The sequence below is a fragment of the Seriola dumerili genome, unplaced genomic scaffold (assembly GCF_002260705.1).
Source record: "Seriola dumerili isolate Sdu_G_001 unplaced genomic scaffold, Sdu_1.0 BDQW01001186.1, whole genome shotgun sequence".
NCBI classification, from domain to species: Eukaryota; Metazoa; Chordata; class Actinopteri; order Carangiformes; family Carangidae; genus Seriola; species Seriola dumerili.
The window spans coordinates 45,019-63,239 of record NW_019175441.1 but is presented as its reverse complement, the minus strand read 5'-3'; the positions used below and the strand labels follow the sequence as shown (position 1 = coordinate 63,239).

Here is an 18,221-nt window from a genome sequence, read left to right as displayed (position 1 = left end):
TGTGTGTGTGTGTGTGTGTGTGTGTGTGTGTGTGTGTGTGTGTGTGTGTGTGTGTGTGTGTGTGTGTGTGTGTGTGTGTGTGTGTGTGTGTGTGTGTGTGTCCACAGGTGGCTGGATAAGCTGGGCCTGGGGGCCACGCTGGGTCTGGACGTGGTGATGAGGCAGGTGTTTGTTGGTTCTGGTTCTTACCACCTGGTGGACGACGAGCTGGACCCTCTGCCTGTGAGACTGTTTACTTTAAACACAGTCAGCTGATGAGGTAATATTTGTGTGTGTGTGCAGCTGTAAGTGTGTGTGTGTGTGTGTGTTCCTGCAGGATTACTGGCTGTCTGTTCTCTATAAGAGACTGGTGGGCCCAGAGGTTCTGAAGGTGGAGGCGTTCTCTGCTCCGGGCCGCAGCAGGAGAGTGAGGCTGTATCTGCACTGCAGCAACACCAACAGGTTCTCCATCTTTGACTCTGTGTTCTGTTGCTTCTGTCTGATGTGGACTCACTGTCGTGACCCGCAGCATCACTGTGTCTCTGCAGCTACAGCAGAGGAGCCGTCACCCTCATGTCCATGAACCTCAGTAAGAAGCCGGTCAGCGTCTCGGCCCCCGCCCTCGCCTCCTCCGGCACAGTGGAGGCCTTTGTCCTGCAGGCGGAGCGGCCGGGGGAGGAGGGGCTCTACTCCAGGTGCCCTGAGCTCCTCAATAAAACCATTTATCACCGAGTTAGAGGCTGAAATGTGCTCAGCTCCCGTCATGTGAAAGGTCACGCTGTGGCACTTAGTGTTAATGTGGAAGCTCCTGAGACGCAGAAGAAGAAACTCCGCTCATTTAAACGTGAAGTGGAAGACGGAGCTTCAGACTCAATGACTAACTGATGATCAATATGTTGTTGTTGTTGTTGTTGTTTTGTGGCAGATCTGTGAAGCTGAACGGAGACGTTCTGAAGATGGTGGATGATGAAACTCTCCCTGACCTGACGGGAGCTCGTCTGCCTCCGGCCAAGCGGCTGCGGCTCCCTGCGTTCTCTCTGGCCTTCTTCGTCTTCCCGGACGCTCGGGCCGCAGCCTGTCGCCATCGTCATGGAGACCTCAGGTGACGGGCTGACACGCGGACAGTCGTAACACTGAGAGCTGCTCATCACTGGACCAAACTCACTTGAACTCTGGTGACGTACTGATGACGTGCTGCTGGAGCCTCATGTACTGAAAACACTGTAAACTGTCCAGTTACCAATAAAGTTTTTTCTACCTCTGTTCACACAGGTAATGACATGTATGATCAGTTCATATCTCACCTTCCCTGTCAGACCTCATGTCACTACTGCTCTCAGACCATCAAAACCACAACGTCATCGCTGCTGAATTCTGTCACTGACCCAGAATCAGTTTCTTCAAACTGTCACCTGACGTTAGCAGCTCATGTGACACAGCTTTAAGCTCTGTGATTGGATGTTTCCTGCTGAAATGCACCTTGGGAGACGTAGTTAAGGCTTCTTGTGCCTTTATACGGAGGCCCCCAGGGGTCATATGAGGCCATGTGTAAATCTGCACTGTGGCTTTACAAACCCATGTGCTTGGATTTTGTTTCGGGTCGCCCTCGGGGGCCACCGTACTTTTGACTTCTTATCAAAGACCCAGATGTTTTCTAACGCAGTCGTTAATGATTTGAACCAATGATTTAAAGATTATATATCTGCTGGGACCGTATAGCTGAGACACAGACAGGAAATGTGGGGTAACATTAGGATCCTATGGGAAAAACGAGTGGGACTTTTACGTTTTTAAGTTTCAGTTTGAACCAAAGTGAAAAACAAAATCAATGAATTTAAATCAATTTTTCTTTTTTTTTTTTCTTTTATTTGACAAACATCAGCTTCAAGGCGTCACAACCAAACTGCAGCAGAAACATGTTCAGTCACAGACTCGCTACTCTTCCTTCTCCTCTCCGTGAGTGATGATGTAACACAGAGATTTATAATCCAGGTGTCCTGCAGCGTCGATGTTTGACGACTGGAACATCTGCTTCACCTGGAATCACAGCGACATCACGAGGAGTGACATCACGAAAACACACTGATGATAATTCATGGATGATTGATACATAAAGTTTAACTGTTATCGGGCCTTAAAGTCCATTTCAACATGTTTCAAATACAGCTGTCGAAGAGTTAATGTCTAATATCTGATCTGAACAAGACGAAGGAAAATGAACCTGATTTGACTAAATTCTTACAAAAAAATGTGAATTTGAAACAGGCTGAAATTCAAAAATGTAACTTCAAGGACAATAATGTGAAAAAAACATCAGACTCCGCATGTGATGGAGACACAGGTAGAACACACAGGTAGATCATGTGCTCATAAATACACCTGCTGCAGTCTTTACCTCCTCAGGTGTAAACTTGTCCGCTTGTGTCATCAGTAACTTCTGTAACCTGCAAAAACACAAAACAATGATTTCACTTTCTTTTATCATTATTATTATTATTATTATTATTATTTAACTCAGCTGAGAACTCACTCGTCTTTGTGGATGAAGCCTTTGGCATCGGGATCAAACAGTTTGAAAGCGTTTAAGATGGTGTCTTCAGGGTCTGTGCCTGCAGTCGGAAACCAGAGATTCATTGTTATCCACTGCATCAGCTGTGTCCAGCCTCTCTGACCTCTGACCTCTTAAACAAAGGTACATCTACTGCAATCCTTCATCAACAGCTTCATGCGTCTGTCAGCTGTGATCAGTTAAAGCTCCTCCAGTGTAAAGGTCTGTGTCCATGTGTAGTGTGATTATAGATCAGCTCTAGCTTCTATATTAATACTGTGAAAGTATCAAAGCCTCAGTCCACAGAGAAATGCACACAGCCTGTATTCAGAAACTGAGCCTTAAAACCAGCCGTCAGGACTTCTGGAACTTTGTGATGTCACAACAAAGCAGTCACCAAGCCCCGCCCACCTGGACCCACCATCCAAACCTTTACAGGATTTGGTTTCTCTGAGTGTTTTTACCTGAAATCTGCTTTATTTTTATTGGATCAGTCAGAAAGCAGTCAGCCAATCAGAAGAGAGGCTCAGAGCCTCCTCTCTTCTGATTGGCTCACCGACCTGTTGTTACTAGAGCTGCAGAGAGAAGCCTGAGAGAGGAGATGTAAAACTACACTGAGAGGAACCACAAATATATGTTCTTATGGCTCAGCACTTCAAATAAAACACAGAAGAAGAGGAAAATTGTAGGTGTTTTTTAAGTGAGATGAAATAAATTCAGTCTTTTAAAATAAAAAAGCTGAAACTGGAAGATTAGGGCTCAAAAATTAGCATAAATTATCATAATAAATGTGTTTTTCCTGATTCCCTCTCCTGTTAACGAGGTTCTGAGCCTCAGATTGAAATGAACCAGTTTCCAGGACAAAGTCAAACTGACGAGTACTGCTGAGTAATACTCTGCTGAGTAATACTCTGTAGTACTGAGTGATACTCTGTAGTACTGTATATTACTCTGTAGTACTGAGTGATACTGACCGTGCAGCTTTTCTCCAAACAGGTTGAGGAACATGGTGAAGTTGATGGGACCAGTAGCTTCCTTCAACATGTCTTCCAGTTCGTTGTCCTTCACGTTGAGTTTACCTGAGGAAGCAGAACACCTGTCTGACACACCTGTCTGATACACCTGCTGCTTCATGTGTTCATCTGGGATCAGAGCTACAAACCCAAAGAGGCGTACGTGTCCTTCAGGTCTTCCTTATCGATGAACCCGTCCCGGTTCTGGTCGATCAGTGTGAAGGCCTACGTCAGAGAGAGGAGGGGGGGTGAGTACAGAATAAACACCTTTCAGGTGACGGCGTACAGGTGAGTTTACCTCTTTGAACTCTTGGATCTGGGTTTGTTCAAACATGGAGAAAACATTGGAAGAGGCTCTCTGAGCTCTTTTAGCTCCGCCCTCCTTCTTCTTTGTCTTCCTGCTCGCCTGAAAAACACGACATCATATATACATCACTTTATCATATATATCTATAGATATATATATATATGTGTGTGTGTGTGTGTGTTCTGATGAAGTCAAAATATTAATTTCTAATTTCTGTGACTGATCTTGTGATTATTTCCTGTAATGTTCAGATCATTGTTGTGGCTAAACCTGATCACAAACTGATCAGGTTTAAATCAGTGAAGTGAATTGATAAAATGATGCAGTTGGTTGCGGCTCAGAAAAAAGGGAACTTTTAAATTCAATTTAAAATCAACAATTTAGCTTTAATTCATTTTAAAACAGTGTTTTATTGAACCTTTGGCCAAACTTCAGTCTCTATATTTGTTTTGGTTTTGTGTCATATTTGTGATATATCTGACATTCATAGTAATTTATTTATTTATCTTTTTTAGAAACCAAAATATTATATATATAATATATATACGATAACGTAATCATTCTTCATTGCAGTTAGTCATTTCTTATTGTTATATACAATCTTTTACATAAAACAGCATTTATGTATATTTATAGAGTATATGAGTATGTATTCATATTACATTATATACATATTAATACATTTATTTGTTGTTATTTTATTATAGTATATAGAAATCCATTATATTTCTATATGTTGTGTATTCTGTGATATTTATCACTGTCTGAAGAATCTGCACTTTTAATTACAACCTGTTTTTTTTGCACCTAAAGAACATTTATGTTCACATGTTTTATATATATAATCACGTTTTATATATATAATCACGTTTTATATTCATGTATCACATGTTTTATATATATAATCACGTTTTATAAATATAATCACGTTTTATATTCATGTATCACATGTTTTATATATAAAATCACTTGTTTTATATATATATCACATGTTTTATATTCATATATCGCATGTTTCTGCACATAAATACCTCAGTCTTTCTCTCTAGGTCGTTATCAGTCGTAACATGATGCTGACAGTAAAATGACCCAACATATCTGATGTGTCATATTTGATTCACATGTTTTTAAGATATTATAATGAAATAATGAATCAATGAACAGTTTTAGTGATTATGATGTTTCAAAGCAGCAATTGCGGTTTAAACTTTGATCTTTTGCTGCACATTTAAACATGTGAGTTATGATTAAAGTTGCAGCTTTTTTAACGTATAAAAACAATAAATCTCTCAGCTGTAAACATGAAGCTTTGAAATATGAAAAATATAAAACACGTACCATGTCTGGTCTTCTCCCCCTCGGTGATGCTGCCTTCAGTGTCTAATGATTTGGCAGCAGAGGGTTTAAATACAGCAGCTGTCTGGGAGGCAGGGGGGAATGTGATGATAGTCTGGATGAAGGGGGGGTCTTCGGGGACCCCCCCCAGCCTCACTCAGTTCCCCTTACATGGTCAAGATGATGGTAAAACCCTGGTTCTCCGGAGGCCCGACAACAACTGCTGCTGATCAGAACCTTTTAAAGAGTTTCTATTTACAGAGTCTCACAGTAGAGACAGTAGAGACATGAAGACGTTAGAGACATTAGAGACATTAAAGACATGAAGACATTAGAGACGTGAAGACATTAGAGACATGAAGACATTAGAGACGTTAGAGACATGAAGACATTAGAGACATGAAGAAATTAGAGACATGAAGACATTAGAGACGTTAGAGACATGAAGACATTAGAGACATTAAAGACATGAAGACATTAGAGACATTAGAGACGACTGAAAGACACTGATGTTCCTCTTTTTTATTCTTTTATCAGTCAGAAAATAAAAGTCACTTTTTCTTTATTGTTTATTTCTGTACAAACATGAAATGTAAAACGCCTCCCATTCATGTGTCACCAGATTCATCTCTAAGTCTTAATAAAGTTGGTGATGGAGGAGAGTCTCTCTTCATTAACCTGAAGTATCTGAGTCAGTGAAGGGCTCATTAATGTGATCTGATCTTCGTCTAAGTCACAAATACAAACACAATGTGGAGAAGTTGGTAACACAAAGAAATATAATCTTTAGTGTCTTTATTAAACACACTTCATTAAACACTCACAGTGCAGGTGGAGAAAGTAAGCGAACCCTTGGACTCAGTAACTGGTCGAACCTCAGTTTTCATTCTTCCATCCTCTAAAATGATCACACGGGTCAATCAACACGTCTGAATCAGCTTCAACACAAACTGAACATCAGAAGCTTCATGAAGGAGGATTGATTGATTGATTTATAGTTTAACTGGGTGTTCCTAATAAACTGGACACCACTGAATCATTTTTGTCAGAATAACCATCCATGTGAATTAAATATTGTCTCGGAGTCAAAGTTGTTGTATTTTGGATCAATGTCCACACGGCAGCGCTACACTCACTCTGTTCGCCTCCTCGTGTTGCGTTCAAGTGACACATATAGTACATGCACTATAGTGTCATTAACTTAACTAGTCCAGTCCTTTTGGGAAGTTAAAGGCAACTTTGAATTATATATTAAGGCCATGCAGTTTTGCGTAGGTAGAAAATGATTTTCTTCAGTTCCCAAAACACAGACTAAGATGTTAATCTTGTCTGAAACTGCTCATACAATATCTGAGTCCATTTTATTCCACTTTGATAGGGAAGTCATTTACTTTTTACACAACTACATTCATCTACAGCTGTAGTTAATAACTGGTTGATCATTTCCACCAAATGCAAAGTATAAATTTAGACACAAATTCCGTCTGCACATTAATTAGTTAAGAACATTATTGTCCTCACTGTGGGAAATGATCTTTGGCTTCACTATATAATGTTGAAAACACAAACATACATGTTCACTGACATACAGGACGACGATGAGACACAGCATCAACAAACTACATCTAAAATACACAGAGGCAGTAAAAATAAAGGTACATGACAAACTATAGGAGGGCTGTGGAATTCAAAGTGAGCGAAGATGATTTTACGGATTAAGGTTTAATCCTGTAGGTTTCTCACTACAGCTGCTGCGTACATTCACCTTTTTAACTGAAATTCAATGTTTTTACATCAGTCTTCACAATTTGTACTCTGCAGTGGTGGAGAGTAGAGAAGTACTGCACGGAAGCACACTTTGTAAGTACTTCAGTGTTACTTGAGTATTTCTATTGTATTCTACTTTATACTTCGACTTCACAACATTTATTTGACACTTATAGCTTCTACTTTCCAGATTAAGATTTTAACATTAAGATTAAATCATTGGTTTCCAACCACTGTGACATGTGACGAGTTAAAGCAGCGTCTGATTGGAGCCTGTTATCACAGATGTCTGAGATGTTAGCTGCAGTGAAGCGTTATTTCCCCTAGAAACGCCTCTCAGTAGATACCTGCAACTATATAGACTTTCACAATAAAATCAAAAAGTAGAGAAAAGTCCAAAATACAAATTAGACCGTAATACTGTAACAACATGAAGTACTTTTACTGTGATACTTTAACTACAGGAAGTACTTTTATACTTTACTGTGATGCTGTAACCACAGGACGTACTTTTACTGCAATACTTGTACTATAGGAAGTACTTTTATACTTTACTGTGATACTGTAACTACATTAAGTACTTTTACTGTGATACTGTGATTACAGAAAGTACTTTTATTGGGATACTTTAACTACAGGAAGTACTTTCATATTTTACTGTGATACCGTAATTACAGAAAGTATTTTTACTGCAATACTTTAACTACAGAAAGTAGTTTTATATTTTACTGTGATACTGTAACTACAGGAAGTACTTTTATAATTTACTGTGATACTTGAAGTACTTTACTGGGATACTTTAACTACAAGAAGTACTCTAACTGTAGTAAATCATCAGAGTACTTCTCACACCGCTGCAGTGAGACGTTGGTTTTTCCGGGGCTCAGAGGACCATGAACGCGTCGGAGCGTGAACGCGCCGGACCGTGAACGCGTCGCATTAACATCACATTAATACTACACTACCCACACCCCCCCGCGTCGAGCCATGTTGTAGGAAATCCGCTTGCGGCGGATTATTGTAATCCGACAGAGGGTCTGGACGACACATCGGATCACGACGAAAAAAACCAAAGCCCAGCGGCCTGTAACAGATGCAGCTCGTCCGAGAATAAAGGGATAAAGTTGGGATATGATCTGCCGCCCTGCTCGGTGCTCCCGCAGACAGTGATCGGCGGTGCCCGGGCCGTTTCCTGGACCCATCCGTCTGACACACTCTGACAGCGGCTTGGCATCACTGCACCGCGGAGCAGAGGGGAGAGGAAAAGCTTTAACTCGTCGGTTAAAGAGATCTCCCCCCTTCTCCCTTCCCCCGTCAGGTTCAAGTCCAGCCCGGCTCGGCTCGGCTCGGTTGTCCTGTCTGCGGACCGAAGCGCTGCTGCCGCTCACACTCAACTAGCTAGCGCGGCTAGCTCACCCCAGCTAGCTAGCTAGCTAGTCAGGAATTTATCAAGTTTAGTTCGGGATTGAGTAAATTTTCCGGCCCGCAGCCCACCACCAGGAGGGAGGATGTCGGCGAAAGACCAAAATAAACTCTCCACCATTGAGCGACCTATCAAAGGTACGTGACATTTATTTCTTTATTTTTTCTTCTCGGGTGCAGGAAGTTAACGGAGGCTGAGCTAGTTGGCTAAACGTGAGCAGCTTAACGCGCCGCTGGACGTCAAGCCAGCCCCAGTAACAGTTAATTTACTTGGGTTTATTTGTTTGTGGAGCCCGGTGGAGCACGGTGCTTGCTACCGCCTCTGCCCGTCTCGGGAAAGAGGCAGCCGGGTTATGCAAGTTAATCAATCCAGCGGCAGCTAATGAGTTAGCTTTGTAGCTTAGCTGCCCGGAGTGCCAGATGTCAGCGTTTGACATCCAACTATTAGCCGACACATGCAGCTCAGGTTCGGGGGGACGGGTCAGTCCAACGCCCCGGACTCCTGGCTCCTGTAGGCGGATAAAAACCCGCGCTGGGTCACGGGGAGGAATGTGGTTTAATGTGGCAGCTGCCGTCGTGTGATGAAACATTTTGTGGTTGTGGATGTGAACGCAGCGCTGCAGTGTTGGTGACTGAATGCAGGAGGTGTGTGACGACCCCCCCCCCCCATACTTCCACCTCCACCCCCCTTTACCGACAGCTGTTTTTAGGAAAATGACTTTTAAAGACCTGAAACACTTTATTAGACCGACTGTCAAACTGTTTACATCAGATACTAGTCATCCAGCCAGCTACCGATCATTTTTTATTATCGATTAGTCTTCATCGATTCATCGTTTTGTGGATTAAATGTGAGAAAATACAGAAACAGGTCCATCACAGTGTCAGAAAATATTAAAATACACATTTTTATTTCCCAGAGTCCAACGTGACATCTTCAGACGCCTTTATTTTATTCAACTCACAGTTAAAAAACCCCAAATGTTCAATTTCCTGTTGTACAAGACAAAAAGCAGTAAATGTTTACATTGGAGAAGCTGCACTCAGAGAAATCTGACATTTCTTTCATGAAAAATGGCTCAAAATAATACATTTTGTGGTTGTGGATGTAAATGCAATGCTGCAGTGTTGGTGACTGACTGCAGGAGAGGTGTGTGTGTGTGTGTGTGTGTGTGTGTGTTGGCTTGAATATAAGACAACCTCCTTTTCCTTCAGCTGGTTTTGGAAAATGACTCTTTTAAGACAAGAAACACTTTATTAGACCATCAGTTTTCCTCGTGACACGATCAGTTCAAGTCTGACGGAGTCCTAAATCCTTGAAGCCTCTTCTCTGGTTTTAGTGAACGATCTGCAGCTAACGATAATCGTCACTGTCAGTCATGCTGCATGTTATTTTTTGGTTAATTGATTAGTCGGTGAAACGCCAAAGATCATCAGAAAATGCCCATCACCAAAAGTGGCATCTTCAGATGTCCCCAAAATATTCAGTTCACAATCAGAGCTTCAACAATTAGTCGATTAATCAGCCAGTCGATCGACAGGAAATGAATCACCAACCATTTTGATAACTGATTAATTGATTCAATAATTCTTCTCAATGAAATATGGTGAAAAAACATCAACTGTCCTCCAGTTCCAGACGCTCAGGTGAGGAGGTATATCATCAAACCAAACAAGACATTTGAACACATCACAGTGGAATCTCTTATTTAACGATGAATCGATTGATGATATGCAGATTAATCGGTTATGAAAATAATTATGAATATTTGGAATTGTTTCACTATTTTGCCTTGAAAAGTTATTGAAATGATTTATTATTAAAATAGCTGCTGATTATTTCTCTCGATCGATTAATCGATTAATCGAGTATCTGTGCAGCTGTAATTAGTGAAACAAAGTCTGATAAAGCAGAATGTAAATTCCTAATTGACTAATCAATCAGGCAATGACAGAAAATTAATCTTAGAATTATATTAATGGTGACACTTTTATTTAACTTCCTCTATTCAGCGTTCATAAGGACGTGTAATAAACTGTTAATAACAGACTGTAATGCAGCTGTAATCAGTTTATAATGTAAATACAATAACATGTTAAACAGATAATGAACAACAACATAGTAAAACACAATAATAAAATGTGCAGAACAAACAGTGAAAATTTTTTTATATCTCCCGACACTTACATCAGTCTGTCAGAAACCGGTCATTACGTAACTACATACTGCTGATAAATGTATAATAAAAGTGTTACCATAACAACTGAAGAATCCTTTGAGGCAGTTCTTATGCATTAAACCGAATATCTCTGGGTCGTCACAGTGGCGATGTTCATGTTCCACAGTTTTAGGAGATTTTATGGAGAAAACAAACGATCAGTGATGAAAATAACTGTGATGTTTTCTAAGTATTTCATCAGTCACAGTCTCTGTGGCTCAGAATCATTCCTCAGTCTTTTTGAGGTTATTATTATTATGACCTCTGTGATTGCACCAAACTGTGTGACCCACTTAGACATTTCCACCAAACACCCAGGGCAGACGTGTCTATAATACTTTATCACATATTTTGTTTTTAAAGCAGCTGTTACTAATAAAGTGACCACACACACACACACACACACACACACACACACACACACACACACACACACACACAGTGGGTCACACATTTCAACAGCTTTACCTTTCTTGACTCGGCACACCTTCATCAGCCCTGCCCGTCATCCTCCATATGTTCTTCTTCATGGATTTTAAACTAGATGTTATTTAACACTACTAATTATATGAATTATGATGTTAGATATTAAATCCTGGAAGTGCTGCTGTTTAGACTGAGCGTGTGTTCGTGCTGCTGAGAATCAAGACGTTTCACTTATTTATCCAACACTTTCCCACCTCTCTGGTTGTTTGCTAACTCCAAGGCTGAATAACCAACCAGGGAAAGTGGGCAACGGCCCAGGGGCCTCAGGGGCCTCAGGGGCCTCTGGTTTACTCCATGTGATTTGGATCTACATATTTAGATAAATCAGAAAACAGTTAGACATGTGCAGCACTGAAATAGAAAATAATAAGGATGAGAATCTTAATCAGGTCACAGGATCTGGTGTAACCTCAGTGTTCACTGCAGCTGTTGTGAAAACATAAACGTCCAGTCTAATTAAAGTAGAATTAATTGGATAATCAATTAATTGTTAACGTTATTCTTCAAGCAGAAATACACAATCACTGACTGGTTTCAGATCTGCTGCTTTTCTCCGTCTCTTATGAAACTCTTCGTTTGAATGTTTCGGTCTGTTGCTCCACAAATGGAGACGTTTAAAGACGTCTGGGAAACCCAGATTTGTGTTTTTATTTCCTGTCATTTAATCAACCAGAAGGTTTGAGTTGAGTTCAGGTTCTGTCCGTCCCACAGGAGGGAAACGTGAACACAATAAAAACACAACAGACAATTCAAGGTGGTTAAAGTGCTGCTGCAGTTTAAAATAGAAAAGGGACGTTTGATGAACACAAAGTTACAGTCACAAGAAACGGACTGACGATGATGAAAATAATCGTTAGTTGCAGGTTTGTGAAAAATAAAAGTCCTTCACGTTTTCAGGTAGAATTTCCAGAAAAGAAATATTGTCTTTGTGCCAGTACAGTGTTTTTAGTAATTAGTTAACCAGCAGGTTAGTTAGGTTGGATGTGTGTGGGTCAGTGTGGGAGGGGCCGGGGTGGCGGTGGGGCTGGGGGGTGGGAGGCGTGGGGGCAGAGACACATATGATAGGCTCAGTTGGGTTGGAAGGCTTAGGAGTGTAAAGCTGCAGGAGAGAGTCACATCATTAAACCTGCCTTCTTAAAGGCTGGTCAGTCAGGAAGCCAACACACACACACACACACACACACACACACACACACACACACACACACACACACACTGGTCTGATCAACGGTTCTTCAGTTTCTAAAATATCAAATCGTCACGTTTGAGAAGCTGGAACCAACAAATATTTGCATTTTCTGCTTAAAGAACGATTATAACAATTAGACAATGATCAAAGTAGCTGCTGATTCCTGTCCTGACGATCGGCTCATTGATTAACCGACTAATTGCTGCAGCTGTAATTTGAATAGTTCACACTGAACTAGAATGAACTGAATTAGAACTTTTGTCACAGACAAACTGCTGCAGAAACCGTTGTGTTGTGTTGTTGTGGTATGTGAGATGATACATAACATGATTAGACTGGGAGCTGAAATAATTAGTCATAATTAGTGCGTGGTTATCATATCTCAGGCTTGTGGTTGCACATGTTCTTATGTAACGTCTTTTATTGTGAAGGTCTCTCAATCCGAGACAGTTTTCTCCTGGTAGAGACAATAAAAGGAACCTCCAACCTTAATTACACCATGAACAGAAGCAGAATCTATAAGTACTTAATGATATAAAATAACATCATATAATATAATAAAAGGATAATTGTTTCAGTCGTTTTTAAGTCCTGATTCCCGCCTTTTAAATTAATTTTTTCTTTGTTATTTTTTACTATTTTCTGATGTTTAAAGACCAAACGATGAATCTGCTGATTAATCCATAATGAAAATAATTGTGAGCTGCAGCCCTGAATCAATCATAAATCTGGTCTGAGTCAATTTTCTGTCAATGGACTAATCAATTGGCTAATTATTGGAGGACAAACGCAGTCGTCCTGATGGCCGGACTCTCTGACACCGCAGCAGCTCACAGCATTCTGTTGAACCTGCTGTGTGTGTGTGCGTGCGTGCGTGCGTGCGTGCGTGCGTGCGTGCGTGTGTGTGTCTGCCTGCTCTGGCCTTTTGGCTTAGTTACTGATGGTAATCGAATCAGCCGGTCCGTTTGCATTGCCTGGCATGTGTAATGATTCTGTCCTCATGCATGATTGATGGAGCCGGACCCCGAGGACGGAGCAGGTTCAGTGTCCTGTGCTGGGCCCCAGGACGGAGCTCTGCCCTGGGCCCGCCCGTCCCGTTTCCTGTGATAACGCCGTGCTGGTCTGTCTCGGGGTCACGTTGATGATACACAGAAGAAACGTTAACAGAGCAGTCAGACTAATAGACTGACTGTAATCGAGTTACTGCCACATCATGGCTTCTTAAGGCTTACTGCAGGATTTAAAATACTACTGCTTTTCCTCTTTTTCTGACTCGTGTCACAGTCTCAACTTTTTTTCACACTGACTCTGTGAACTCGTGGTTCGTGTAGAAAACTCAGTCACTGGTCAGGAAAATGTATTTGTGACTGTTCTTTCAGTCAAGAGGAAAATTCCAAAAGCTTCTCAAATATTTCAGTTTTTATTTATTTTATATGACGGTAAATTGAAATCTTGAGGTTTTGAGCTGCGAGCAAATGAAGGCATCACGTGTCGTCTGAGAAGATGTACATGTGACTGGTTACGTATCATACCTCAGACAGAACAGTGATGTCAGCATCAACTGTCGTTTGAAGCTGCAGCGAGGGCTGGGAGATCTGGACAAAGATCAGATGTCTTTTTGGGTAGAATCGCAATCCACCATCTACATCCTGTTTCTGCTCTGGTTTTATTGTGAAAGTCCTGACTGGACGTTGCGATGTGCATCTTTTTTTGTTCTTTTGGATGATAGTCTGCTCGCCCCTACTCTTCACCCACAATGCTGTTTACAAACCAATCACAATTTTTGCTGAGTTCACGTGGAGTATCTGTATCGGTGCTGTTATTTATTGATACGGTGCAATATAGAAGTGTTTTAATTTGAAAGTCCACGCGTTTCCCCTGCTCTTCCCACTTCCTGTGTCCCTGCCTGCAGCGTCTCGGACTGCAGCTGGTGACTGTGGTTCTGGTTCTGCTCAGGTGGAGAACTGGTTCATGTGATGCTACACCAAACTCCCTGAGGCTGCAGAGCAGAACCAGCTCTGCTGTCTCCAGCTGCGGTTAGCCGTTAGCCGTTAGCTGTTAACGGTTAGCGGTTAGCGGGCTGGCTGTTTAACAGCTAACATCAAGCTGAACTTTTACAACTAAATATAGAAACTTTTTAATGAGGCGATCTGAACGATTGATCTGAAGTAGTAGTTGATCTGAGTAAGCGAGGTCACCGACCTCTAGCTGTAACTATCCAATATTTCCATTTATTGATTAATCTACTGATTCTTCTTGTTTTGATTAATTGTCTATAAATGGTGAAAAATGTCCGTTCTAATTTCTCAGAGTCAAAGCTGACGTGTTTTTACTGCAGCTGCTCAGTAACAAGATGACACAGCACAAAAACACCAAACCAGGAAGCAGGTCGTTCATGTGCTGGTGACTGACGGTTCTGTCTCTGGTTCAGTCATACAGATCAACAACTGTGTTCATCTTTATGCCTGAAGTCAACTACGACTCCCAAGGTGCATTTCAGCTAATGACATCCAATCACAGAGCTTCAGATACAGTTTGATTTTACAACCTGCAGCTTTAACTTCATTGAGTTCAGATTCGGGTGAATTCAGTAACCGTGGCGACACCTTATCTTCACAGCTGAGTTTCCTGCGCCTTTCGACTGCCTTTTTCTCCATGGTAACAACAGCTGAGGCTCATGGGTATTGTAGTATTTTACATCTGTCTTACAGACTGACAGAAAAACGGGTTTCTCAGAGCAGGAGCTGAAATAATTCAAACCGGTAATGAAGAACATTTCTTATTTTTCGTTTTATCCACCCACCCAGCCTCTGTGCTGACAGATACAGATTATACTTTATACTTCGTACATCTGTGGGTGTTTATCAGACAGTAAGAGCAGAGGAACATGTAGATGCCACCGGTTTGTGCAGAGCAGCAGAAAAAGAAACAAAGCAGGTGTCTGTTTGATTCACTCTTTGTTTTGCTTAAATTTGACTGGCTCCTGGCCGCAGGCTGTACGGTGGCCCAGGAGGGACAGAGTTCACCAACAAACAAAGACCGAAGTGAGAATTAAAATGTTGCGATGTCTAAAAGTCAGAGGAGATGACTGAGTTTATCTTGAGCCTTGACCTCAGCAGCTGAAGCTTCAGGCCCGTCTGAAGCCGACTTCATTATCACACTGGAGGCTGATGCAACGTTTGCTTCAGCTCAGTTATGAAAAGTTTTCCCTCCGTCCCTTCAGCCACTGGCGGGAACAAGCGTCTCTGTGTCGTTGATTATTTGAATACCACTTCCTGTAGTGGTCTGTGACGCCTCGTTCTCACAACTGCGGTTTTGTTTTCCTCTCTTCGGAGACTCGACACCGCCTCGGCCTCCCAGTTGTTGCTGGGTGATCCGATCAGAGTCGCATCTGTCTCGGAGCCCGGCTGGTTTCCTTCAGCTGGTGATGAACCAGTTCAGGGGCCCTGACGTGATTGGCTGAATGTGTGCGACCTGGTTTGGTTTCAGAGTTGCACACTAAACTAGACCACTGGGCCAGGGGAGAGAGAGAGAGGAAGAGACAGAGAGGAAGAGACAGAGAGAGAGTTGACACAAGTGTGTGTCTACTGAAATACTTGAGTAAAGAGAAGCCGGAGTGTGTTTCTGTGTGTGACAGCAGCTCGTGAGGCGACGCTGATCCACCTGCTTTTATAAAGTTATTATAAACTTTATTTACACAGCACTTTACAGGAGTGAACCAGGATTAAAGAGAAAACATGCCATTAAAACTAATAGTAGAATAGAATGGAATAAAATTACTGTCACCATCATGTTCTGTGTTGCACTTCCAGCTGGAAGAACGATGTGCTGAAAAACTCTGGACAGTGTGAAGATAAAACATTAGACATAATGTTTAACTAAAAACCATTAAGAAAATAAAATAATTTAGACCAAGAACCGACTAAAATATCATTAAAGATAATAAATAGTCCAATAAAAATAAGATATATATGTGTATATATATAAGGAATAAAAGTAAAATGAAATGGTAAATGAAGACCAGCAAACCAGACTACTGGAAAGTGCAGCTAAAAGTTTTCATTTTAGATTTACTGTCAGTCGGAACATGGCGGGAGAAGTGACGGTGCTGCTCTGGAGATTTTTCATCCTGCAGCCAAAGTCAGCAGGTATAAGCAGGTTTTTTTTAAACGCAGGTAAACCTGTTAAAACAGGCAGTTGACTCCTTCACGTCCAGTGGAGTTTGTCTTTCTGTTCAGACTGAGGACACAACGAGTAATGTTGTTATTTTAACCTTTAAATGCAACACAAAGTGCTGTGAATTATTTATTTGTGGCAGATAACTTGTAATTTCTGTCACTTTAATCATGATATTAAACGTTTTTACAGTTTTATCTCTGACGGGAATCATAAGCACAACCTGAAAAGAAGACACAGCTCAGTTCTTATCTTCTCAAAAATAATAAAGAGTGGAGCATCCTCTTGGACTCAACCATCTTTGGATGAGTGTGAATGTAGACATGAGCCTCCACAAAGCAGATGAAGCTCCAGCTCGTTAGGACACGGTTCGTTCAGTGTGGGAAATCAAGGTGTTTTCCAGGGATGAAGCTGTGTGGTATTTCCTCCGGGGGCTGGTGTGTGCTGCCAAACTCTGATCCTTTGTCTTCAGGTTGAGTCCTGACATGTTGTTATGGTCGTCACAGGAGTTTCTGTTGCTGATCTGATTGCAAAATCAAAGCAAAAAAAAACATCATGTCTGCAGCTCTGGAATATCACTGACTGCTGCTGACTCTCAGGATCAGGTCCAGTTTGGTAATGGATCATTTTCACTGTTAAAGCTCCTCCAGTGTAAAGGTCTGTGTCCATGTGTAGTGTGATTATAGATCAGCTCTAGCTTCTATATTAATACTGTGAAAGTATCAAAGCCTCAGTCACAGAGAAATGCACACAGCCTGTATTCAGAAACTGAGCCTTAAAACCAGCCGTCAGGACTTCTGGAACTTTGTGATGTCACAACAAAGCAGTCACCAAGCCCCGCCCACCTGGACCCACCATCCAAACCTTGCAGGATTTGGTTTCTCTGAGTGTTTTTACCTGAAATCTGCTTTATTTTTATTGGATCACTCAGAAAACAGTCAGCCAATCAGAAGAGAGGCTCAGAGCCTCCTCTCTTCTGATTGGCTCACCGACCTGTTGTTACTAGAGCTCCAGAGAGAAGCCTGAGAGCAATCAATCGACCAATCAGTGCAGCTGAATCTCTTTGGTTTGTAGCTGTTGGTCGGACTAAATGAGGCATTTGAAGACGTCACGTTCGACTCTGGAAAATAAATATTTCAATATTTTCTGATGATGTCCAGATGATTAATGGATTAAAATAAAAAACAACCAAATTCAATTTGAACCAGAGTGAAAATAACTTAGTTTGAGAGCTGGTGTGTTGTTTCCTTCGAGTACAGTTGTGTCCACAGAAACTGAACCAGGATCAGCTGTTTGTGTGTCTGCTGCAGTGTGTGCTGTTCTCTGTGTTGGTGACACTGTGTCCTTGTTGAGTCTCCTGTTCTTATTGACTCAGTTTGAAACCATTGTTAACAGAAGCACGCTGTAAAAGCTGCAGCGTCCATCCTGTCTTCAGAGGCAACTGGGTTTATCAGCGTGTGTGTGTGTGTGTGTGTGTGTGTGTGGCTGGCGTCGGTGTGGAGCTGCATATTTCACCCGTCTGTCTCTTTCCTGTCTGTCTGTAGCGGTGCCATATCCTCCCGGTACACGCCTGACGGTCAAAGACCTGTATGTGGACGGGAGGCCCAGCGTGGAGCTGCTGAAGGCCCATCTGGTGAAGGAGGGCCGCCTGGAGGAGGAGGCGGCTCTGCGGATCATCAACGAGGGAGCCAGCATCCTGCGCCAGGAGAAGTGCATGCTGGAAGTGGAGGCCCCCATCACAGGTAAACCCCCGCAACCCTGACGCTCAGACCTCGTCCTA

At 41.9% G+C, this 18,221-nt stretch overlaps 3 protein-coding genes across 7 annotated transcripts in view; 2 read left to right on the top strand and 1 right to left on the bottom strand.

The window, feature by feature from the left end:
- Positions 1-1,236, top strand: part of hpse (heparanase) — a 10,387-nt gene extending 9,151 nt beyond the window's left edge. For 2 of the 3 annotated variants that reach the window (XM_022767399.1, XM_022767400.1), the window contains exons 9-12: positions 108-222; positions 317-441; positions 528-674; positions 905-1,236. In XM_022767399.1, the coding sequence (XP_022623120.1) occupies positions 108-222; positions 317-441; positions 528-674; positions 905-1,085 (568 nt within the window). In that variant the 3' untranslated portion in view covers positions 1,086-1,236. The remainder of the gene's footprint in view (positions 1-107; positions 223-316; positions 442-527; positions 675-904) is intronic. The other variant, XM_022767401.1, reaches the window with a different exon arrangement.
- Positions 1,237-1,914: 678 nt separating this feature from the next.
- LOC111238024 (myosin light chain 5-like) lies at positions 1,915-3,940 on the bottom strand. The gene is made up of 6 exons (XM_022767393.1): positions 3,839-3,940; positions 3,690-3,765; positions 3,502-3,606; positions 2,510-2,588; positions 2,375-2,423; positions 1,915-2,016 (listed from the first exon to the last, which is right to left on the bottom strand). The coding sequence occupies exons 1-6, from the start codon at positions 3,872-3,874 to the stop codon at positions 1,915-1,917; spliced, it is 447 nt and encodes a 148-aa protein (XP_022623114.1). The 5' UTR covers positions 3,875-3,940.
- Positions 3,941-7,951: 4,011 nt separating this feature from the next.
- The window catches only part of LOC111238025 (serine/threonine-protein phosphatase 2B catalytic subunit gamma isoform-like), a 30,899-nt gene continuing 20,629 nt past the window's right edge, over positions 7,952-18,221 (top strand). For all 3 annotated transcript variants that reach the window (XM_022767397.1, XM_022767396.1, XM_022767395.1), the window contains exons 1-2: positions 7,952-8,509; positions 17,986-18,183. In XM_022767397.1, the coding sequence (XP_022623118.1) occupies positions 8,458-8,509; positions 17,986-18,183 (250 nt within the window). In that variant the 5' untranslated portion in view covers positions 7,952-8,457. The remainder of the gene's footprint in view (positions 8,510-17,985; positions 18,184-18,221) is intronic.

Excerpts from the sequence above, each read along its gene's own strand:
- LOC111238024 (XM_022767393.1), bottom strand. The coding sequence starts at position 3,874 with ATGTTTGAACAAACCCAGATCCAAGAGTTCAAAGAG. Across the intron at positions 2,589-3,501 it reads GTTTGGAGAAAAGCTGCACG|GCACAGACCCTGAAGACACC; the intron begins GTCAGTATCACT and ends TTCCGACTGCAG. Across the intron at positions 2,424-2,509 it reads GGCTTCATCCACAAAGACGA|GTTACAGAAGTTACTGATGA; the intron begins GTGAGTTCTCAG and ends GTGTTTTTGCAG.